Raw genomic sequence first — 25,048 nt, 5'->3', positions numbered from 1 at the left:
GGGGTGAATTTCCTTCCTATTTCTTGCATCGCTTTCTCAAATTAAAATTTTTTTTTTTGTCTTTTTGCTATTTCTTGGGCCGCCCCTGCGGCATATGGAGGTTCCCAGGCTAGGGGTCGAATCGGAGCCATAGCCACCAGTCTACGCCAGAGCCACAGCAACGCGGGATCCGAGCCGCGTCTGCAACCTACACCACAGCTCACGGCAACGCCGGATCCTTAACCCACTGAGCAAGGGTAGAGACCGAACCCGCAACCTCATGGTTCCTAGTCGGATTCGTTAACCACTGCGCCACGACGGGAACTCCCTAAAATGTTTTAAAATCCTCAAACTTGTGTTTAAATTTTGGAAAATGTGGAAACCTGCTGTTGAAGAAATCTATCTTTAGAAGATAGATTCAATAAATTCAAAGCCTCCACAGTTGCATCTGTGACATAGTTCCAGGGGTTTTTATGTGAAGCTGGCCAGAAGCTAGGAACTAAATTTTTATTTTTTTCTCCTCAGAGAGGCATGGCCCTGGACCTCATTCTGATCTAGGTATTCTCGCCAGTTGGGGTCACGTGGGTTCACACTAGTGAGAGGAATAGTGAGAGGGCACGTGTGGGGCTGCTCCTTCAGAACCTGGCACAGCAGCTGCCCCAGGCCTTGCCCCATTCAGCCCCCATAAATCACAGTGATATTAGTGGCACCTGTGGAATCATTGCCCATGGAAATCACAGATATTTTCACATCACATTAGTTATTGCAAATATCTTAAAATATCATTACACTCGTCACTACTTCAAATTTATCCTGCTAGCTCTTATAATTTAAAAAATTCATTGGAAACATATATTGCCATGTAACAAATTTTAAAAATATTTTGAGGAGTTCCCACTTTGGCACGATGGGATCCGTGGTATGTCTGCAGTGCCAGAATGCAGATGCAGTCCCCAACCCACTGAAATACAGTCAGCACAGTGGGTTAAACGACCCAGTGCCACTATATCTGTGGATCAGGGCACAAGCGCAGCACGGGTTTGACCTCTGGCCTGGGAACCTCCACATGCTGTGAGTGGGCTGAAAAAAGAAAAAAAAATTTGAGAGTTGCATTTCAATGTAACTGGTTTTCTTTAGAGTTTATGAAGCTTATTTTATGGATTTAAAGATATGATACTCAAAAGGAGCCCACAGGCATCATGGACTGCCACAGGGGTGGAAGTAGAGAGAGTTGGTGGTTGCACAATATTGTGAATGTACTGGATACATGGAATCGAACACTTGCTAATGGTCAAAAGGGTGAATTTATGTTATATGAGGTGTACCTTAACCCCAAAATGCTATTTCATCATACATTTTTTCTTGTTAACCTGGGTTTTACCATAATGCTATGTTATGAACATCCTTCTACAACATAAAACCATCCACTTTAACATCTTTCAGTGTTAAGTATTCAAGTCATTATTTTTTAAAATAGCATTATGTTAGTAAAATAATTTAGTTTTTCTCACTTTGCAAGAATTCTCAGAGTTCCCATCGTGGCTCAGCAGTTAACAAACTGGGCTAGTATCCATGAGGACATGGGTTCGATCCCTGGCCTTGCTTAGTGGGCTAAGAATTGGATCCTGAGTTGTTGTGGCTATGGTGTAGGCGGGCAGCTGTAGCTTGAATTCAACCCCTAGCCTGGCAATCTCCATATGCTGTGGGTGAGGCCTTGAAAAAAAAGGAATTCTCTTCATGCTACTTGATTGCTTGAGACATCACTACCAATTATAAATTGAGTTATTCTTAAGTACAGTAACTTTTGCTGTAGAAATTTCATTTTTAGAAATTGATACAGATACATCCATGGAAGATGTGGGCGTGGTTAAACACTTTTCCTACAACACTTAAGGCTTGGTGACTCCACTGGTGTTTTTGGTCCTGTTAACAGATGTCGACCACTGGAAGGGAGAAGGTGATGACACTTTAGCTCCCCCAGGCAAACACTGATTTCATCCTTTCCCCTATCTTCAGGATTGGAGAGATTGACTCACTGGTCACTCAGTGGATGAGTGGTGGAGTGGGGGTGAGTTTGGTCAGCTTGGATTCAGAAATAATTTCTTACCTTCCAAGGAGGTGTTTCAGAACCCAGGTGCCTCAGATCATGAGGAGAACTGAAGGCTTACTAGATGAGATTCTCTGATGAGAAGTGTCTAAATTTTTAAGTATAATAATTTTGACAGAGAACACATTCACTCATTTAAAAAATAAACCCTCAGTGGCAAATATTGGTCTTCCACATGTCCTTTGTTTTCCCATTTCTTAGGCAGACACTTTACTTTTATATATTGATTTACAGTACATTTATGCAAATTATGTATGTGTTTAGTTACACTCTGCCTCGTCTTAAACCTGCATGTAAATTTACAAAATTTACAGAAGTAAAGTTTTCTCTCTTTGGGGTAGTGTTCTGAGTTTCGAAAATAGTCAAGAGTTGTGTCACTACCACCACCATAGTCACCCTTAGTAGTCAAAAATCCCTCTCAGCCCAATTCTTGCCAAAACAATGTTCTATTCTCTATTCCCATAGTCTGGCTTCTTTCACTTAACAGTGCATTTACAATTCATCCATGTGGCAAGTATCAATTGTTAGTTTCTTTTATTGATAACTAATATTCCATAGTATGGATGAGTCACATTTTCTTTGCCCATTGTAAGAGATGTGGATTGTTCTCAGTTTTTTTCTCTTCTGATAAAGCTGCTCTGCATATTTGTGTATATTTGTACACAAATTAACATCTGGTAGTGTCAGTTTCTCCCCAGCCATTCTTACAGGTGTTCAATGATATATCACTGGGATTTTAGCTACTGTTTCCTAATTATTAATGATGTAGAACATGTTTTCTTGTACCTATTTGCCATCCATATGTATTCTCTGGTAAAGTACCTGTTCAAATCTTTTGCCCATTAATTTCCCTTGGATTCTTTACCTTTTTTAAACATTAAAGCATAGTCAATTTGCAATGTTGTGCCAATTTCTGCTCTACAGCAAAATCACTCAAGTATACATCTATGTACATATGCTTTCTTTTTCTTTTTAGAACCACACCCATGGCATATGGATGTTCCTAAGCTAGGGGTCGAATCAGACCTAAAGTTGAGGCCTATGCCACAGTCACAGAAATGCAGGATCCAAGCCATGTCTATGACCTATACCACAGCTCATGGCAATGCCAAATCCCCGACCCATTGAGCAAGGGCAGGGATCAAACCCACATCCTCATGGATACTTGTTGGATTTGTTTCTGCTGTGCCACAATGGGACCTCCAATATATAAACACTTTTTAATATTATTTTTTATCATGGTCTATCCCAGGAGATTAAATATAGCTCCCTGTGTTGTACAGTAGGACCTTGTTGTTTATCCTTTTAAATGTAGTAGTTTGTATCTAATAATCCCAACTCCCAGTCCATCCCTCCCCCTCCCCCCTTCCCTTGGCAACTATAAGTCTGTTCTCAATGTCAGTGGGTCTGTTTGTCTTTTGTACATCGGTTCATTAATTCCGTATTTTAGATTCCATATGTAAATGATATAATATGGTATTTGTCTTTGCTTGACTTACTTCCCTTAGTATGATAATTTCTATATGAGTCCATGTTGCTGTAAATGGCATGATTTCATTCTTTTTTATGGCTGAGTGGTATTCCACTGTGTGTGCGTATCACATTATCTTAATCCATTCATTTGGTGATGAACATTTAGGCTGTTTCCAGTTCTTGGCCATTGTGAACAATGCTGCGATGAACATAGGGGTGTATGTATCTTTTTGAATTATAATTTTGTCCAGATATATACTTAGGAATGGGATTGCTGGATCATATGGTATTTTCTATCAGTGACCATCTACCAAGATGTATATTGAATTGCACACACCCCTTAGCCAAAAATCATATATATACTGACTTCCCTCTTACTTCTTCAGAGCAGTTCCTCAGAGCTATCTGAGAGGCCATCTCCCAGGCTCTAATCCTCAATATGGTCCTGCAATAAAACTGAAACTCACTTCTCTTACATTATGTGTTTTTTTAATTTTAGTTGACAGCAGGATCAAGAGAAACCCTCAAGGCTAGTGTAGCATTCTGGGGCAAGCATCAACCTAAAGCCAGGGATTTGTTCTTCTTGGAACACAGAGGGATTAGCTGAAGCTGAAAGCAACAGCGACCTTTGGCAGAGGACAGATGTCAATCTTCTAATCCCCTCTGATTGCCTCCAGGTTCTTTCCACTGACTACACAATATTTTATTTGGTTCAGAGAGGCTGCAGGTTGGTGACAAAAGACTCCTGTTGTAAAGGGGAAAAACAAACCTAATCCTGTATTGGATCTATTTCTTTTGCTCTAATCTTTGTGTTTTGTTGCCTGTGCCTAGTTATGCTGGCTCTGCACCTTTGTGGACAAATGTTGCCTGTACCCTGAAATATACATAATATCCATTTCTCAAGGCTCTGCCTCCAAGCATAATCTTTATAAAACCATAATGCTTTTCATTCATATAGAGAGAAACAATTGCAGAACAGAAAATAACATTTTCTTGTTGGAGGTTTACAGAAACATGGTGACTAGACTCATGTGGACTGCTGCAAGACCAAAGGATTATCAACATCCCCTCCAGCATCTGACCAGCACCAAGAGGTCTGCAACAACCAACTACACTCCTTCCCTTTTAGTATAAATAATTCTGAATTGAAATTCAAGTAAGATGATTCTTTGGGAAAATAGGTCACCATAGGTCACCATCTACTCAATGTGCTGGTTTTCTGTATAAAGTACTTTTCCTTTCCCTAATACCTCTCCATAGTCTCTTGATTTGTTGGCTTGTTGTACATCAACCAGTATAAGCATGGACTTGGTAACACTGTGGTAGCCCATTTTCTCAACCCGGGTCAATGTCAGCTCTATATGTCCCTGCAGACAGGCAGTCACTCAGCTCCTCTATACCTGGGCAGCCTCTGGACCACTGACCAAACAGATACCTGAATGGGAAGAAAAATTCTGCCTCTCTCCTTGTAGGCTCTTTGGTCTTCTTTTGAGCAATGTTCTTGGGGCCAGCGTCCATCAGTTTTTGGATGAGAAACACCCTTTTCCTCTACATAGGGATGTTCTGTTGATCCTTCCTGAGTACCCTCATTTCTTGGTAGTGGGAGTGGTCAGGCTAATTTTCAGAATGGGTATCACCCAATCAGTCCCATCCAGAGCAAGTTGATACCAACTATCGTTTGTCTTTTGGACTTGTTTTTCTGTGCTTTATTTTTTTGGAATCTGGCTCATTTGTTCTTCTGGTTATCTCTGCCAAGATTGACAGCCCCAGCTTACAGATCTGGTCTGGTTCAGTCTTCAAGGGGCTGGTTAGATTTCTTCCACCCTCTCCTCCTCCCTTCCTTCCTTCTTTCTTTTTGCTTTTTAGGGCCACATCTGCAGCATAGGGAATTTTCCAGGCTTGAGGTCGAATTGTAGCTACAGCTGCTGGCCTGCACCTCAGCCCCAGCAATACAGGATCTGAGCCCTGTCAGACCTACACCACAGCTCACAGCAATGCCAGATCCTTAACCTACTGCACAAGCCCAGGGATCAAACCTGAGTCCTCATAGATCCTAGTCAGGTTCATTAACCACTGAGCCACTAAGTAAACACCCTGGTTAGATTTCTTGACCTTAATTATGGTGATTGAAAGGCAGCAACCACTTGCTACTTGAGAGTTTGGCCAAATTTCACCATTAATGTGTTTCCAGCACAGTTTCTGCTTCACCCACAGATGGACATGGAGTGAAATTGCCTCACTATTTATCTCATCACCTTTGAGGAAGGAAGCAAGAATGACACACTTTTTAGCCCATGTGATTGCCCCACCTAGTGCTGGGTCTTTACAGTCCTAGCAAGACTTCAGGGGTGGGGGTGATCAATTAGCCACTACCCACTTATCCCTGTCATTCAGGTTTCTGCTCAAAGGTTCTAACATTGAAAACAAAAACCTAGTGCTGGGTCTTTACAGTCCTAGCAAGACTTCAGGGGTGGGGGTGATCTTTAGCCACTACCCACTTCTCCCTGTCATTCAGGTTTCTGCTCAAAGGTTCTAACATTGAAAACAAAAACTTGACTCCATATTGGGTCCATTCCTTTATCTCTTTGGGCTCTGTTTTTTGTTTTTTTTGTTTTGTTTTGTTTGTTTGTTTGTTTGTTTGTTTGTTTTTGCTTAGTCATGCTGGCTCTGAACTTTCCTAAAAGAATGTTGTCTATAGCCTGAAATATGCATGAGAGCCCATTTTCAAGGCTTTGCCTCCCAGGCTTGACCTATAAAGGTGTAATGCTTTTCATTTATACAGAGACAAAAAGTTGTAGCACAGAGAATAACATTTGTCTTATCAGAGGTTTGCAGGAACATTATGACTGGACCTTGTGTACACGTGTAGGAGCATAGGAATCTGGTACCAAGAAGCTTGCAACAACTAGTCACCCCGACCCCCCACTTTTAGTATAGAAGATGTCTGAATTTCAACTTAGGTGAGATTGTTCTTTGGAACACTAGTCCACCATCTTTTTGGCCTGTTGGCCATCCAAATAAAGTCACCATTCCCCAACACCTTGTGTCTCCAGTTATTGGCCTGTCATGCAGTGAGCAGTATAAACTTGAATTCAGTAACAAGGCCACCTCCTCAAGAAGACCTTCTCTGATGACACCATCCAGAGCATCCCCCTCAGTTGCTTTCTAGCACATCTCACTCTGTTAATTTCCCTCATTACTGCCACAGTCTGACTGGTTTGATTTCCTGTTGGCTTCTTCCATCAGACATGACCACCATGATCCAGAGACTGTCTTGTTCATCTCAAGTCCTGGGTCCCGCCAATGTGCCTGCTACAGAGTAGGGGATCAATACAATTTGTTGTTAAGGAATGAACTACCTGGGAGGTATAAATCCACTTTTCCATTTACAGAGGAAGACCTGAAGCTCAGAGAGGGTAACTGACTTGCCCAAGGCCACACAGGCAGTGAGTGGCAGAGCTAGGATTTGAACTCAGTTCTGATGAATCCAGGACTTGATTTTTCCCAACAGCTGAGGAAATGAAAGGTGTATCTGCAGCCAACAGGCAGCTATACATACTTGTTCAAGAGAGAACCCAGCTGATTCCAGGGAGGTGTATTGTTATGGTAACTAAATAAGAATTGTGCATCTGTTTTGTGTACAAGCTTTGTGCCCCTCATTGTGCCAGATCTTTATTTCTTTTCAGAACTGAGTTTTGGTAATAAAAGTTACAGCAGCTCAGTGTGGATGAAATGCACTAGAGACTACAATTCTACTTCCTCCAATTCTTCTGTGTTGTGTGGATTCTTCCTGATTTTTTCCCAGTGTTATACAAACATGTGCACACACACACATTTGTAAGTTTTATTTATCAATGGAACCTTTACCCACATACTATTTTGAAACATACATTCCTCTCCTCTCTCTACCTGCTTTTTTTTTTTTTTGGCACACCTATGGCATGGGGAGGTTTCAGGCAAAGGATAGAGCCTGCACCATAGCAGTGACCAGAGCTGTGGCAGTTGCAATGCCAGATGCTTAACCACAAGGCAAGGCCTTCTACCTGTGTCTGACAGGATACTTGCAACTCTCTGTGAGGTTTTATCAGCCCATTTTACTGATATAAAGACTGAGTTCAGAGAGGTGACAGGACGTGCCCAAGGCTGGTGACTCACAGTGACCACCACCTCGGGTCTGACACAGGCTTGCCTGTTGCCTGGCTCTGGATTGGGGGGGGGGGCGGGGGAAGGGACCCAGGAGAAGAAGCAGGGTGGTGATTGGCTCCACTCCTTCCAACACTGGCTGGCAATCTTCCATAAGCCAGGCTTGGGTGATTTGGCAGCTGAGATGCTCCTTGTCTGCAGAAAAACCATCGGGGATGCTCCTGAACATCCCCAAAGATGAACAAAAGGTCCCCACCTGAGGCTTCTTGCCTCCAGTGCTGGCTCCCTTTCTCCTTCTACCACCTGACCCAGGAATCCAGGGAGCCAGGCCCTTCTGATTGCAGGTCCAGATCCTGCCCTTCTGATTAGAGCAGAGACCTGTGGGGGTTTGAGTACTGGTCATGGCTAATGGAAATTCCACATCTGCTTATAGATTCCATATGGGGCCAAAATTTACTGCCACGGTTGTCTATCCAAAGGATTAGTTGCATGATCTCACATGCTAGTCCAGGTGTTTTTTTTCCCTTTCTTTTGAATGCTTTGCTTGTGGCATGTCTAAGGTCCAGGGCCAGTGGTAGGATCAGAACTTCAGCTGAATGTCTATACCAGCCACAGCAATACCAGATCCAAATTGAATCCATGAACTACGCTGCAGATAATAGCAATGCTGGATTCTTAACCCACTGAGAGAGGCCCGGGATTGAACCCACATCCTCACAGAGACAACATCAGGAAATCCATATGCAAGCCCAGAGGTAGAAGGAAAAAAAAAAAAAAAGAAAACTTGCTTTCTTGTGTAGCCTGTGTTCCACTCAGTTCCTGCTCTTGGAGGCTCTCCCTTATCATCCATATCTCTGCCCACCCTGATCCTGGATGAAGGTAGGACCCTTCCCCAGACACATCACTCACCACTGCCTGGCATGTCCTTGATTATGTAGTTCATCATCACCCATGTCACCACAAAGTGTGAGCCCCTTGACAGCAGGGACTGCAGTGCTCACTGCTGCATCCCTAGTGCCTAAAATAGTGCCCATCACATAATTTAGGTTCAATAATTATATGATTGTATGAGCAGCCCAGGATATATAGATTTTTTCCTTACTTTATAACTGAAAAAAAAAAAACCCTCCGAGAATCAGAGGCATGAAGGTACTGTGTTCCCCACATGCCCTGCAGAATCCAGACTCAGAAGTCTTAAAGCAACACTTCCTAAAAACTTGAAGGAGTGTCCACAGTTCCCCTGTGGATCTTTTGAAATGCAGTGCTGACTCTGTATTTCTGGGCAAGGGTATGAGATTCGGCATTTACTGCCATCTCTCAGGTGATAAAGATGGTGGGATGGTGGAGTGTTGTGGGCCACAATTTTAGCAGCTGAGCCTTAGAACTCACTGCGGCAAATGTTTATCTCTCCCTCAGATATTGAAAGAGCATCTACAATGTGCCAGGCTTTGCTGTCACCTGTCCTGACATATTTATCTAATTTTCTGGGGGGCTGGAGAAAATTGCTTCAATTTTCAGAATTTCTGGCTCCTCTTCTGTAAAAATGGGTTCATGAATTTCATCTCACAGAGCTGTTGGATGATTACAATAACAGCAATAACAACAGTAATACAATGACTTGCATTTTTAGAGCCCTTCCTCTGTCCTATGTGTTTTAGAAGCATTGTCTCTTTTAATGATTCCCACCATTGAGAGGTAGTACTAATTAAATGTCTCTTTATAGATATGGAAGGAGAAGAGCTTAGGGGTTCAGAGTACCCAGTGTGAAGCATGGGGCACAGCTGTGTGACTTTGGGTGAGTCACTCTTCAGTCTCAATTTCCTTATCTGTAAAATGGAGAAAAAAGGGGTTAATGTACTTAAAGGGCTTAAAAAGCTTCAGTGACTTATGTTGGGACATGCTGGTGTGGTGGCTGCTGTTCCTGCTCTAGTTCTCTCTCAGTGACACTGTTGCCTCCCCCACCCCATTTGGGCAACTTCCAGGTAGGGAGGAGTTAATGGGGCTGTGGGGATTGGCTGACTTGTCTGGGCCCCTGGTAGCTTCCCCTAGGTCAGAGGACAGGGGCAGACTTTCCAGGAGGAGGGGAAAGAAGTTGTGTGGGACAAGCCACTCTTGACAGAAGGTGACAGGCTGGGGGTCAAGGGGCTTGGGGTCCTGGCCTAGGCTAGGGGAGGACACTGCCCAAGGCAGGGTGGCTCCAGGGAATGAGCTGGCCTAGGAGATGAGTGGACACCATGGGTAACTAAGTCTCCCTCTCTGTCCCTTTCTGTCTCTGTCTCTCTGTCTTTTTCTCCCTTTGCCTCTGGATTTCCCTGGGTCTACCTCCCCTCTCTGAACCCATGTTTTCCCATCTCTGAGCGCTTCTTGCTCCATGCCCAGCACCATCCCCCCACCTCATCCCCTTGCTCCTCTCCTTCTATCTGTCTCTGCCTCAGAGCTCACCCTCAAGGCCCTTTGCTCAGGTCTCAGGAACTCACTCTCCATCCTGCATCCTGTTTGCCCTGCAGGATGCTACAGCTGAGTCTGTACAAGATGGGAATGTGGCTCATGGCAGCCTCACCATGGCTTCTCCTGCTGCTGGTTGGGGCCTCCTGGCTCCTGGTCCAAGTCCTGGTCTGGACCTACACCTCCTATGACAATGCTCGCCGCCTCCGAGGTTTCCCGCAGCCTCCAAAACGGAACTGGTTCTTGGGTCACCTGGGCCTGGTGAGTGTGGGCAGCAGGATTTTTCTGTGGGGTCAGGGTGGATGGACTTCAAGAATGAATCCCAGGAGTTGGGCTGGGGTCTGGTACAGCAGAGAATGAGGGAGGCCAAAGAGCTCCCTCTTGTTTCACTCATTTATTCCTCTGCTCTACCATCCCAGGCTTTTCCCACATCCTGTCCTTTCACCCCTAGTCTGTTTCTAGGTCTATTTCCTGCCTGTTCCACACATATCTGAGGCCAGGCTGCACAGAGCCTAGTCCCCCAGCCTTTCCAGTCTCCATGATGGCCTTGAGTCCTCCTCAAGGGCAGTGTCCAGGGTGCCTTCTGCAAGCAGCCCTTTTCCTTGGGTCTTCTCATTCTGGGCTACAGCTTCCCCACAGGAATTAGCCAGCTGTCTATAGGGTCATAGCTCCCTACTCCCTCCCCATCCTGAGCCCCTTCCTCTTCTCTTACTCCCCTTCCCCCTAGATGTCCCAACGGGCCCATTGCCCAATCTGGGTGAAGTTGGCCCCTCACTTCCCCTTTCAGAAGTTTCCTTAGACCTTCTGCCACCCCCTCTTACCCCCGTGGGCCTTGTGCCCCAGACCTTGACCTTGGACTTGGCCCTGCTCATGATTAAATAAATAGCTAACTGTCCAATGACTTATTGACCGTCTTTCCCATTTGAGGATAGTTCTGGGGAGCAGACAGTACAGTGTCCAGTCCAGGGCTGGTGTATGGTAGGCACTCAAAATAAATGATTCATGACCTAGGTAATGAACTTGCTATCACCTCCCTCCGTCAAGGTCAAAGGAATGGGTTTCCAGCTCCTCCCATCTCCCAGTGCTGTTGAGAGAGGAGCACAGCTTTCCTTTCCTGCCTGGGAGGAGAACTACAACTTGGGAAAGGACTTACTGCAATTTTCGTGTTTGTTACTGCAAAGTTCAGAATGGGGGCATGCTGAACTCACTGTGAAGACTTCCTGAGACTCAGGGTCTTGAAATGGCCTCAGTGAGCCTTGTAGGCAGCAGGAAAGTTACAAATTTGCTGTTGTTCTGCCTTCCTCTCCAAGGGCTTGCCTGAGGGGACTGGTCTTGGAAGTTTTCCTCCCCCCAGCTCCTCTTGCTGTGTGACCTCAGCTGACTCACTCTCCCTCTCTGGACCAATCTCATCAAATGCTTTGAATCCTCACCTTGGTGTCCTTGGGGAGAGGGGACTGAGTCACAAAGGTGAATATGACTTATATTCAGCTTCCCAGAGCACCTGGGAGTATTTGTCAGGCTTGAATGGGGTATTAAGAGGGGGAGAATGTTTCACCAGGAGGGGACCTTCCCTCCTCTCACTTTTGGGGACTATAGCTTCAGTTTCTTCATTTGTGAATGCACAACTGAGTGACAGGTCCATAGGTTATGGAGCAATTAATAGACAAGATGTATCTGCACAGAACCTGGCCAGCAGAGGGAGTTCATGTGTCAGAGTTGCTGTCCTGATTGATGGGCATACTTCACTATGCCCCTTGGGGTCTGCTGGGACTGGAAGGTCCCAGGTCTGCAGAACCTTGAGCATGCATGTTCTAGTTGTGTGGAGTGACCAGAAAAAGACAGGATTTGGGGACAAAACCCAGGGACAAGTCCAGAGCAACCATCTTACCCACAAACTCCACAAACTTCCCTCATAGGGATTTCCTCCCTGGGATGCCCCAGGGGCATGAACCACTCCCTGGAGGAGAAAAATCTGTCTTCTTCAGCCAAGGTCAGCTTCACTGTGGGCAGAGAGGGTTTCTTCTCCCTGTACCCTGCGATGCACTTTTGGGACTTGGAGAGGCTCCAGGATCCTCCCTTCCCCCAAGGGAAGGAGCAGGAGAAAGCAGAGATTTTCCCTCCACTTGTGCAGATTCCTACACTCTGTCCACTGTAGGGAATCCTTCTGGGGAGTTGTGGCCCTTGTCTTGCTTACAAGCCCCCCCACACCAGCCAGAGCAAGGCCTGAGGAGCTTAACTCAGCTGGTGGCCAACTACCCTGAGTGATTTATGATCTGGATGGGCCCCATCACCCCCTCATCATTTTGTGCCACCCTGACTTGATCCAGACTATGGACAATACCTCAGGTACCCATGCAGAACTTGTGGTGGTGAGTGCAGCAGCACATCTGATGGCTTCCAGCCCCTCCCTGACACTTCTATCTGGCCCCTCCAGGACTCATACAGCCCCTCTTCACCTCTTCTCTTTCAGCCATCTTTCTCATGTATTCAACCCCTGTTTCATTTCCCTTTTCTCACTCCACTCCTGTCTGCACTATAACCTGGTGTCCTGGGTGAAAGACTTCCTCCCCCCCCCGTCTTGAAGAGACAAAGGTGGATAGAGAGATCCCTGCCCTAGTGTGGTCAGAAATTGGCCAGAAGAAGATGAGATGTGGCAAATCAGACTGAAGCAACTTTATCTGCTATGGTATGCTAGAAGGCTTCCTAGAGGAGGAATTGGTGGAATTGGGTCTGGAATAATGAACAAAAATTTTTTAAATCAGAGGGTAGAGTAATTGACAGCATTCCAGGCCCCCTATCAGGCATGCCCTCAGTCCCACCCATCCCCCAGGCACAGAGCAAGAAAGGCTTGTGGCTGGTGGAGGGTCTGGGCTGCTATTTTCATGACATCCACCTCTCTGAGGGGTCGACTTCTTTTACCATATCCTGTGGCTCAACCACTTCTAGTTCAGTGCCCTCTTCTTCCAAGCCTCAGGAATCTCCCTGAGGAGACTCCACCCCATCCTGGCTCCCCTCCTTTTCCCTCCAATTCCCAGACAAACCAGGAAAGCAGAGGAGTGGGCAGCATCTATCAGAGATCTTGGCTCCAACACCAAAATGTTGGATGCCTCTGGGAAGGTTTCTGGCGCTCTCTGTCTGCTGAAGTCTCTTTCAGCTGTTAATGGTGGAAATGCAACCCTGTGTGGTCTAAGGAAGAAAGGGGATTGATTGACTGTCCGGTCCAAGGAATTTTGTCTCTAGGCACAGCTGGATCCAGGTCTCAAACAACCAGTCATCAGAAATTAGTCATTGTTTTTCAGTTCCGTGTTAATCTGTGATAGCTTCACTCTTATCCCCGTAAAGATGAATCCTAGAAGATTGACCCCCATGGAAAAGTGAGCTCATTCACAAAAGTTCCAGTAAGAGTTGCTGGATTCCTTTTCATTTGCCTCACCTGGGTCACTGGACTGTTTCCCGAGTCTCTGAGAATCTGAGTGCCCAGTCTCAGCAAGCATAGGGTCATCAGAGCTGTTGTTTGAGGGCTCAGAGTAGTTTGATTGTTAAGAACTCAGGCCCTGGATTCATACAGACCTGGGCTCATGTCTTAGGCTTGCTTATGTGGGAGATAGTGGACAAGTGACTTCATCATCCAGAGCCTCAGTTTCCTTATTTGGAATATGGGGATGGAAAAAAAGTCAGGAGAACATGGTGTTTAGGATCCAAACAGGGAGAGACCCTTTTCTATCCTTGTAACCAAGGGACCCAAATTGTTGTGTATGGAGGGTGAGGGAAGGTGGCCCAGAAGGAGGCTGAAGACAGAAAGCAGCTTGTTGTGGGTAATTCATGGGTCAGGTCTGGATCACTTCATGCCAGTCCTTTTCTCTGGCAGCCTAGAAGAGTGTCACCTGGGTCCTTTTTGTTCCTCTCCAGATTCAGAGCTCAGAGGAGGGTCTCCTGTATACACAGGAGCTGGCCAGCACCTATGGGGATGTGTGCTGCTGGTGGGTGGGACCCTGGCATGCAGTCATCCGCATCTTCCACCCCACCTGCATCAAGCCTGTGCTCTTTGCTCCAGGTAGGCACCCCATGGCCGAGGTTGCCTGCTTCCATGGTCTCTGTGCTGCCTCCAGCTGGGCAAGTGACCAGGGTGCAGGCAGAGGGGGACTGTGGCAGAGATGTTCCTGCTTCTCTCTCATGTTGACTCTCACCTGCCTTACCTCTAGTCATGTCTGTGTGATGTCTGTTGTGTGGTCATATCTGGTCAAGTTTATATTTCTACCTGGATTCTGGTTATTCCTCTTATATGTTATACCTGGTGACCCCTGACATATATTTACACCTGGGATCAAATGGAGATGGTCTCAGTTATGTCCGGGCATCAGCTGTGTGTGTTTGAGGCATGTCAGTGTCTGTCTAGTTCTTATCTGAGATGCCATTGAAATTGTCTTCTTTTTCTGCTGGTCATGTCTAGGCCATGTTTGGTCACTGAGGTGTGGCACTCAGTGTGACTCTGAGAAATGCCTGGGACATTATGTGAGTCTTACCTGATTCAGGCCTTAGAGTATCTCTGGGTCGTACCTGGTTCATGTTTGTGTATTGAAGTCCTGTCTGAGGCCCATCTGGGGCACCCTGAGGTCATGTTAGATTGCCTTCAAGTCCATGCCAGAGAATCTCGTGTCATGTAAGGTTTTGTCATGCATGTTGGGACCTTGTCAGGACAAAACACATTTGGTCAATGAGATGTCTCAGGAGATGTTTGAGTCCTGGGGCATATGCAGTGTCCTAGGTCCTTGCAGAAGCATTTTGTACAGTGCTGCACTATGCTTGGGGATTTAGAACGTGTTGGATTGTGTAGGAGCCATTCCAAGGCATGTTGTGGTCTGCTGTGTCATGCTGGGTGAGTCTAAGCGCATAGGGTTATGTCTATGGGCTCTATTCTGTGTGCAGCCTTGTCTGGTTCTCCCCCCACCCTCAATTCCCTCTTCTTCTCACCTTTCTTTGCTCTTGGCCCCATGCCTGCCATGCTGGGCTTGGAGGGGGAATGCAGATTCCTGGCTGGAAGCCCCCACCCTCCACCAAAAGTCCTCCCCTCTTCATCTCCTTGGCCCTGATGGCCCTCATTCATGTCAGCTGCCATTGCACCCAAGGCCTCAGTCTTCTATGACTTTCTGAAGCCCTGGCTGGGTGAGTAACTGGGAATGAAGGGGATTGAGGACAACCTTGGGGGCCCAGGGGAAGCGCAGCTCTTGACTACTCCTCATGGCTGTCTCTTCAGGAGATGGGCTCCTGCTGAGTGCTGGTGACAAGTGGAGCAGCCACCGTCGCATGCTGACACCTGCCTTCCACTTCAACATCCTGAAGCTCTATACGAAGAATTTCAGTGACAGCGTGAATGTCATGCATGTGAGTCTCTTGAACCCAGAGTCCCAGCTGGAGCCTTGGGGACGAGGAGGACTCAGAGACATGTTGTCTGGAAATCTGGGTGTCTTGAGGCCATTGCTCTTCCTTTGTGAGCCTCAGTTTTCTGGGCTGTATAATGAGGATAATGTGATCCCTGCTTTGTAGGACAGACAAGATGATATAATGGGGTCATATCTCTGGCCCATAGTAGGTGCTCAGAAAGTATTAGTTTCTACATTTTCCTCACAGAAGCCTTGGAATCTTGTGAAACAGTTGATGATGATGATGATGAACACTGTGTAGTAGTTATTCCTGAGTAACAAATCACTTCAAAACAATAAGGGTTTAATATTGACAACAAGTCTAGAATGAGTTGGTGGTTCTACTGGATATGGATGGGGTCACTCATATCTATGATCAGCTGTGTTTGGATAGCATTGGGCTGCACCACACAGGCTGGCAACCCTCAATCCAGAAGAAAGAGCCTAGAATCAGGAACCGAGACATCAGTTGTTTAAAGGACAGGGGGGATTTTTTTCTGTTTGAAGATCCTGGAGCAACACCACACCCCACCAAGCAGAGGGTGGGCAGGATATGGAGGAAGTTTTTACTACTGGGGGTTTGGGGTAGGAGAGTGAGTTTACCAGTTACGGGGGAGGGAGACTGGGTCATTGGTCACCAGAGAAACTGGATGAGGAGTTTGCCCCTCACTACTCCTTTGATAAGCTATCATGGTAGGGATGTTCTGATCTGAAGATTAGAACTCTCACTATCTGGGCTGGGGGCAAGTACATAGGCATTTACTGATTAGGCTCTATAATTAAGATGAAAGTTCAGTCATGTGAATAGGACATGAATAGGGTGTAGGTGAAACAGGAACCGGTCAAACAGGGGAGGTACAGAGAGTAAGAGGACAGCCATCTTGGGTGGCCTGATCACACAAATAGGAAGTTTTGCTGTGTTAGGGTCAGTACTCTTAATAGTTTTGGGCTTAGATGGCTGCACCTGATCTAGCATGGCCTCAGCCGGGGCCTGGGACTTCCTTTCCTCCAGAAGTCATCTCAGGCTTGTTCACATGGCAAGGCTCAGTTCCAACAGACTGAGAGGAACCTGCAACACCTCTTGGGATCCAGGTTTGGGATGATCACCTTATCATTTTCACTCTATCTAGATTGACCACTCTAGTGGCCAAATCAAGTCCAAGCCCAGCTCAGAATCAAGAGTTGATGAAATAGGCTCCGTTTCCTAATAGAAGTTGCAAAAAATCACAGTGCATAGGATTTGGATATATATATATATATATATAGGGAAGGGAAGATTTGGAGGTAAGGACTTTGTGAAGGGGCTGGGATTTTTCCGTACTCACAAGCCTACAAGGGTCTTGTTACTGTTTTGTGGATTCTGTGAGAAGACATGAAACTCCTGGGTCAGAAAAGGACAGTTTATTACTCTTGGCATTGTAAACAGCATGTGCTTCTTGTTGGTTTGCATTCTTCCTCCAAGTCACAAAATCCCATGATGATATCATAGATGGGCCTTGATAGATGCTGCTCATGCAGTATGTTGTACTACATTGTGGGAATTACTAGGTTAAAGGACATTATGTCTTTTATCTCAACTAGAAGCAAGCCTGATATTTGTCTAGGGGGAGATATAACATCCTTATCCCTCCTCACGGTTCTTTGCTGCAAACATAGCTCTGAGAAATGGACCATTGAAGGAATACCAGGACCTTGCAATTTTTTCTGCATACCCTGCAAAAAGTGCAAGGGTACTCAGGGCCCATGGAGGACTATCTCTCTCAACATAAGGAATATTTTTCTAATCAGTTTATAACAATGAAGATGATGAAAGCTAGTATTTGTTGTGCCCTTACTTTAGGCAACAAGTTGACCAAGGATACACAGAATGTAGGAGGCAGAACAAAGATTTAAATCTTCTGGCTCCCAGCCATGGGGACTTCCTGTCCTAATAGTAACAAGAGTTCATTCCCATCCAAGGCTGGTCCTCCCTGGGTGCCTGGAGACAGGTTCTTGGGGGCGTGTCTTGGTGTTTGGGTTTGGGGAGGGGCTCAGGGGAGGCAGTACTAATCCCCAGCTCTGACTCTTCTCTATTCAGGCCAAGTGGCAGCACCTGGTCACAGAGGGCCACACCCGTCTGGACATGTTTGAACACATCAGCCTCATGACCCTAGACAGTCTACTGAAATGTGTCTTCAGTTTTCACAGCAATTGCCAGGAGTAAGTCTCAGCCTAGGGCCTGGAAACGTGAGTCATAAAACCAAGGCTGTAACTGGAGGAGGTAGGACTGAGGAGGGCAATCTGAATGGCCTTCCTGGAAGAAGTGAGTCAGAGCTTGATACTGAAATACAGGAAGAGGAAAGAGAAGGAGAAATCCTTTCAGGTAGGTAGAACAGTTTGATAAAGGCCAGGAGGCTATATGTGAGAAAAATGGGTGCAATAGTGAGGAGATGCATTGGCAATAAGTTTGGAGGAGTGGCCAGCGTTATTCTTAAGGACACTCTGAAGCCAGACAAAGAGCATATGAACTTTATCCTGAGTTTTCCAGAGAGCTATGGGAGATGTTTGAGTAGATGAGGGACTTGGTCAACACTGAGCTTGTGTATCTGACTTGAGACAAGTTCAACTGTTATATAGACATTGATTAGTGTTAACATTGGGTGTAATGAGACTCAGGAAGAGGCTAGACTCATGGACTAGTTGAGAGAGGATAAGGTCTGAGCTAAGAGGACTATTTTGGGAAGGAGAAGGGGCAGATACAGAGTGTAAAAGAGAGGGAGGAGAGAAGCATGATATCTAAGAGGTGCTCTGGGTACATGGGGCATGGAGGCAGCTCACAGAGATGGAATTTAAGGAGAGAAGTGTCTGGAAAATCACATCTCCTGGCTCATCTCAAATGTGTATCTGGGCCATGTGTTCTTAGGCACTCAGTTTCCTGATGGGAGGTAGCTCCTGGCTTTGGGCTTCAGGTGTTTTAGTTGTTCCTACCCTTCATGATCTCATCCTGCAGGAAGCCCAGTCACTATATTGCTGCCATCTTGGAGCTCAGTGCCCTTGTGGCAAAACGGCACCAGCAGATCTTCCTGCACCTGGACTTCCTGTACTACCTCACCCCTGATGGGTGGCGCTTCCATAAGGCCTGCCACCTAGTGCACGACTTCACAGATGCCGTCATCCAGGAGCGACGCCGCACCCTCCCCAAAGAGGGTATTGATGACTTCCTCAAGGCCAAGGCTAAGGCTAAAACTTTGGACTTCATTGATGTGCTCCTGCTGACCAAGGTGGGCTTCTTTGGGATCTGAGATCAGGAGGTAGAATGGACTGTGACCTTATCAAAGAGCTTGGACTTGATGCAGAGGGTATTAGGAGCCATGGAAGGTATTTGGGGAAGGGAGAGATGGGTCTGGGATAAGTTCTAGAGATAGATGAGTGGAATGCAGCCTGAAGGAGACTGCTAAGTCTGAAACTTTGGAGGGCCTGAGGTTGTATGTACAAGTTAATAAGTTTAACACGGAGGTAGACTGTATATACCTGTGTGTATATATCTGGGACCCTGTATCAGAACAGCCCACTTATTAAGCTAAGGAATCTCTGGATTTGCTCTCCTACTCTGTGAGCAAATGTCTTTGGGGCAATGCTCAATCTTTAGCTTCCAAAGCAAGTTGCCATCCAGTTATCCTGTAACCCAGATTGCCAGCACATTTTTTCTCAGAAATCCCTCATTATGTAGACACATGCAAATATTTATGGGCCATGAATTCCTTTCACCAGAGACAACATAGGAGGCAAGGAGGTCATGGAGTTGGCCTGTGGAGTGGGGCCTTTTGATGGTAGTGAGCAAGGGAGGTCTAGGAATTTAGGGTGGGCTTGGATTTCTGGATGGATAATGGAGCTTCAGAGATTGTCTTAGTTTAGGCTCGAGGGCTCTCAGAGTTGATGTGATTCTGGGGATCTTGCTTTCTTTCCAGGATGAAGATGGGAAGAGATTGTCAGATGAAGATATCCGAGCTGAAGCTGACACTATCATGTTTGGGGGTAAGGGTCCCAGTGTGCGACTATAGAGAGCACAAGGGTCTCTTCATCCCAGGGATGTGGCAAGTAGGCCCTGGACCAGTCCATCCCTTCTGTTCCTACCCATGGGCCTTACTGGGAGGATGCTGTCCACCCTCTGGTGCTGAAGTAGCCCAGAGACCTAAGCCTGTCTCGCTGCTTCTCAGGCCATGACACCACAGCCAGTGGCCTCTCCTGGGTCCTGTACAACTTGGCAAAGCACCCAGAATACCAGGAGCACTGCCGGCAGGAGGTGCATGAGCTCCTGAGGGACCGTGAGCCTAAAGAGATTGAATGGTGAGTACAGGTCCTCGTGACCTTTTGCTAAGCCCTTCTCATTGGCTGGGGAAGAAAGAAAATCTTTTTTTTTTAATTCTGTCATTATTGCTTAGTGGGAATAAGAGTAGAGCCCAGAGGCAGGGTCTTGTACCCAGCATAGATAGCAAGGGAAATTTGCAGGCCTTTGGGACAGAAAGACCTGGACTTTTGAGAGAATTAGTGACAATTCAAAGGTAGGTGCTGCTACTCAGCACATATTCAGTAAGTGAACTTCCCTTCAACTCTGTTGCTTTTCTCTCTGAATTCACATTTTCAAACATCTTCACTCCTCAAGTGTTTGCTCATCTCCTTCCTCCTAGTTCCTCAAATTATTTATCCAGGACTCACAGGGAATACATGGGGATTAAAGTCATTCAACTCCTTTCCTGAAACACCTGCAGCTCCATCCATACTGTCCCTTTTCAGGAAACACAGCCACACTCTCTTCCTATCCCCAATTTTATGCCATCTCCAATTCTTCCCAGACCCATTTTGTGTCCCAGAGACTCAGGAAGGACTTGGACTTAGCCTTGGCCTTCCAGGAGCTTCCAGCCTGAATAGTTCCAGGGTACATACAACCAGTGTACATGGGCAGGGATGGGGTTTGGAGGAAGAGAGAGTGTCAAGGGTGGAAAAAAATGCCTCAGCTGAGACTGTGAATGATAATCAGTGGATATTTGGGTGCATTTGAGGTGTGGTTAGATCTAGAAGACATCTGGGTAAAAATGAAGAGATGGGGGAGAGGGGGCAGGGAGAGGGAGAGAGAGAGAGAGAGGAGGGAGGAGATTGACTTGAATATATGATTGGCTTGTGGAACACAGACTACTTCATATTTTAACATGCACTATCACAGTGTGTTGAATGGATATCCAATTTTGGACATTAAAATCATCTTTAGGTTTTTAATAGAGTCTCAAATTTTAGTGTAGCATTCTTATGCACATTTTAAAAATTAACTCTTAGGTACTGTTTTTTGCTATGCCGAGTGATGTATTCTATCTGGTTTGGGAAACATTTATAAGTTCATTTGTATATAGATGTTCACGTTTCTTGCTAATTTTAATCCAAGTATTTTATATCATCATCATCAGTTTTTATTTTATCATCCTTATGGATTGTTATCTCTAACCAAAAAACCTAATAATTTACGGTTGTAAATTTCTTGCCCAGCGAACATAGTAAATGCTAAATATGCAGTCTCACATTAACAGGAAAAATAAAGATTGCTTAATAAATGCTCTTGGAACAACTGGGGAAATAGAGGGAAAAGGTTAATTCAACCCGCTTCTCATGTATTCTAAGAAAATAATACCCACACGAGTCAAAGATTTAATAAAAAATTAAGGAGTCTTAAAGGCTCTGGAGGAAATCATGGGAAATGACTTTATAGCACCAGTGTAGTGAAGGGGCTAGTCTTGACACAGTCTCAGGAGATATACAAGATATTGATACATCGTTACATGAAAAAAGATACAGAATAGTGTATATAGTATATATAATGCTAAATATAAATTTTTACTTCAAAAAATTATCTCTAGAAGGATACATAATGAATAATCACAAGGCAAACTCTGAGAAGAGTATGTGAGTGCTATTGGGCCATAGTGGTAGTGTTTTATAAAAATTTGTGTTCCAATTTTGACCTAGTTAACTGTATCAGCTATAACAAATTTAAATCATCACACAAAAAGGATATTTAAGGAAAAGAATTCAGCACCCTTAAAGCATCTTATTTTCAACGTTTATAAACGTTTCCCAGGGAATTCTCTTCTTTTCTAAGTACAAAATCGCAATCTGCCAAAAATGACACATTTACCCCCACAATTCAAAGAACTCTACTCTTGGAGTTCTCTGGTGGCACAGTGGGTTAAAGATCTGGCATTGTTACTTCAGTGGCTGGGGTCTCTGCTGTGGTGAGAGTTCAAGCCCTGGGCTGGGGATCTTTTTTATACTGAAAGCAGAGCCAAAAACAAGAACAAAAATGAAAACCCAAGAAAACCCCCAAAACCAAAAACAAAGGACATTACTTTCCTCCTCCATCTAATTGCCTTAGCTAGTTATATCTAGTGCCATAATAAATAAGAGTGAACACTGAATCTATTTTTTTCTTACTCATTTGCCTTTTTTTAAATTTTTTTATTTATTTTTATTTTTTTATTTTTTGGTCTTTTTGCTATTTCTTGGGCCGCTCCCGCGGCATGTGGAGATTCCCAGGCTAGGGGTCGAATCAGAGCTGTAGCCACCGGCCTACACCAGAGCCACAGCAACGTGGGATCTGAGCCGCATCTGCAACCTACACCACAGCTCACGGCAACGCCGGATCGTTAACCCACCGAGCAAGGGCAGGGACCGAACCCGCAACCTCATGGTTCCTAGTCGGATTCGTTAACCACTGCACCACGACAGGAACTCCTCATTTGCCTTTTGATTGTACTGTCTCACTATAAAGAATATTTTATTTTTATGTAAGTTTGTAAACATTTTAAAATTTATTTTTTATTTAATGATTTTAATTTTTTTCCATTATAGCTGATTTACAGTGTTTTGTCACTTTTCTACTGTATAGCAAGGTGACCCAGTCACATATACACATATACATTCCTTTTTCTCCCATTATCATGCTCCATCCTAAATGACTAGACATAGTTCCCAGTGCTATACAGCAGGATCTCATTGCTTATCCATTCCAAAGGCAATAGTTTGCATCTATTAACCCCAAATTCCCAGTCCATTCCACTCCCTCCCCCACCCCTTGGCAACCGTGTCTGTTTCCGAGTCCATTGTAAACATTTTAATGGTTGTCTTTGGCTTGTTTTGCTCAGAAAAGCTTCAAAAATATCTGGCTAAATTTTGTCTGGTGCTGTGTCCTATTGCTTTTCTTTATTTCATTTAAAGAGCCATTTTATTGAGGTATGATAGATAAAGAAAAAGCTGTGCAAATTTAATGTATAAGGCTTAATGAATTTGGAGATATTTGATCTATGTTTTCATTACAGGGAGAGAGGGTCTTATGGGTAAGAGGAGGGTTGGGTGTGTGTGTATGTGTTTTTACTCCCTGGATAATTGTTATGGGGTTTCCTCAGGGATGACCTGGCACAGCTGCCCTTCCTGACCATGTGCATCAAGGAGAGTCTGCGGTTGCATCCTCCAGTCACTGTCATCTCCCGTCGCTGTACCCAGGACACTGTGCTCCCAGATGGCCGGATCATCCCCAAAGGTGCACAACATGCTGGTCAGAAAGAGGGGCTGAACAGGCAAGGAGGAACTAGTCCTGACTGGCCCCTCCTCTCCCACAGGTGTTATCTGCCTCATCAGTATTTTTGGGACCCACCACAATCCATCAGTGTGGCCAGATCCTGAGGTGTTTCTCTCCCCCCGCCCCAATCCTTGTCCACTCCCTTTAGGGGACCTGGTGGGGGGGGCATAGGGTTCTGATTTGGCATATCAGACATCACCTCCACCCACGATAAACATCTCTGCCTCTCCAAGGCCAGCTAGTGTCTTGGCTTTGCCCTCAGGTCTATGATCCCTTCCGCTTCGACCCAGAAAACATCAAGGGGAGATCACCTCTGGCTTTTATCCCCTTCTCAGCAGGGCCCAGGTGAGGGAAGTAAGCATCTGAGGTGGAGATGGGGTAGTGGGACGGGGATCTGGGACAGAGATTCCAAGCATGACTGTGGGGGCAGGGAAGAGAGAAAATTGAAGGTGGTCAAAGTTCTGGCTGTCCTCCCCTCTTCTCTCTCTGAGGGTTATGGGTAAGGGTCTAGGGAATAGGGGTGGGCCCACAGAGGGGTCCTCAGTATGCTGAGATCCCCTGTTCCCCTGTCTGAAGGTCTGAGTTGGGGACTGGAGTCTGGGCCAGACTCAGGGGCTATGCAAGCCCATGTGAGAGTCTGAGAAGCGGTGAGCCTTCTCTATCACTCTAGGTGGGAATGGGGATTGTGGACAATTTTATGGGTGAGTGGGGCTGGGATAAGGCTCCCAGTTGCAGTCATACCCCACTCCTGGCCACAGGAACTGCATTGGGCAGACGTTCGCCATGACTGAGATGAAGGTGGTCCTGGCACTCACGCTGCTGCGTTTCCGTGTCCTGCCAGACAAGGAGGAGCCACGCAGGAAACCAGAGCTGATCCTGCGGGCGGAGGGTGGACTTTGGCTGCAACTGGAGCCTCTGAGCACTGGCCAGCAATGACCTACCACCTCCTGGCCTGGGATCCATCCTGACCCTACACACCTCACTTAGCAGAATCCTAAGAATAAAATTGTGCTGCCCCCCTGCCTGAACCCAAAGACAACCAGTGGGGGGTGCTTTGGCCAGGCAGATGGATGTAGCTGTGAGTGTGGAGGACTGTGACAGAGGGGGAATATTGATATGGTAGCTGGAGCTCCATCTTGGATCAGGAGGAGAAGACCACTCTTTAGGGAAGGTGGATCAGAGAGCTAGATGCACTCAAGGTCAGGTGACCCTGGATCCACCACTCCTTGCCATTGTGTTATCAAGGTCCCCATCCCAGTCTGCCATTTACTAGCTGTTTCACTTGGAGAAAATCTTTTATGTCTCTAAGCTTCAGTTCCATGCTATTCTTCTGCTGTTGCTGAGATTGAAAAAGCAAGCACATGTAAAACCACTGACTCAACATCTGGTAAGCATCAGTACTCAATAGAGGTGAATTTCCTCCCTTCCTTTTTTTTTCTGTCTTTTTGCCTTTTCTAGGGCCATTCCTGTGGCATATGGAGATTCCCAGGCTAGGGGTCTAATCGGAGCTGTAGCCACCATCCTATGTCAGAGCCACAGCAACGTGGGATCCAAGCCGCACCTGCAAACTACACCACAGCTCACAGCAATGCCGGATCCTCAACTCACTGAGCAAGGCCAGGGATTGAACCTACAACCTCATGGTTCCTAATCAGATTCATTAACCACTGAGCCATGATGGGAACTCCATGCTTTTTCAAACTCTTAATGTTTTAAATACCTCAAAGTTATGTATAAGTTTCGGGAAATGTAGAAACCTGCTATTGAAAAAAACTCTCTTTAGAAGATTTAGTAACTTCAAAATCTCCATAGTTACATAGTTAGGGGCTTTGATGTGAAGATGGCCTGAAGCTAGAAACTGAAACAAAATTTTTCCCT

At 45.7% G+C, this 25,048-nt stretch overlaps 1 protein-coding gene across 1 annotated transcript; it reads left to right on the top strand.

Annotated features, from left to right (window-relative positions):
• Positions 1-9,813: 9,813 nt before the first annotated feature.
• On the top strand, positions 9,814-24,660 carry LOC125125547 (cytochrome P450 4F3-like). The gene is made up of 13 exons (XM_047776725.1): positions 9,814-9,940; positions 10,210-10,408; positions 14,057-14,201; positions 15,257-15,310; positions 15,402-15,529; positions 17,645-17,766; positions 18,557-18,827; positions 19,515-19,581; positions 19,764-19,893; positions 22,998-23,131; positions 23,211-23,275; positions 23,433-23,515; positions 23,929-24,660. Exons 1-13 carry the CDS (start codon positions 9,924-9,926, stop codon positions 24,104-24,106), a joined length of 1,593 nt encoding a protein of 530 aa, XP_047632681.1. The 5' UTR covers positions 9,814-9,923; the 3' UTR covers positions 24,107-24,660.
• The last annotated feature ends 388 nt before the right edge of the window (positions 24,661-25,048 follow it).

The sequence above is a fragment of the Phacochoerus africanus genome, chromosome 4, assembly GCF_016906955.1.
Source record: "Phacochoerus africanus isolate WHEZ1 chromosome 4, ROS_Pafr_v1, whole genome shotgun sequence".
NCBI classification, from domain to species: domain Eukaryota; kingdom Metazoa; phylum Chordata; class Mammalia; order Artiodactyla; family Suidae; genus Phacochoerus; species Phacochoerus africanus.
The sequence above is the reverse complement of the archived record's forward strand: the minus strand, read 5'-3'. Positions and strand labels throughout refer to the sequence as shown.

Bases quoted from the DNA above. Each gene is read 5' to 3' on its own strand.
- LOC125125547 (XM_047776725.1), top strand. The intron at 23,276-23,432 runs GTGTTTCTCTCC...CTTTGCCCTCAG, and splicing joins CAGTGTGGCCAGATCCTGAG to GTCTATGATCCCTTCCGCTT. The intron at 23,516-23,928 runs GTGAGGGAAGTA...TCCTGGCCACAG, and splicing joins CCCTTCTCAGCAGGGCCCAG to GAACTGCATTGGGCAGACGT.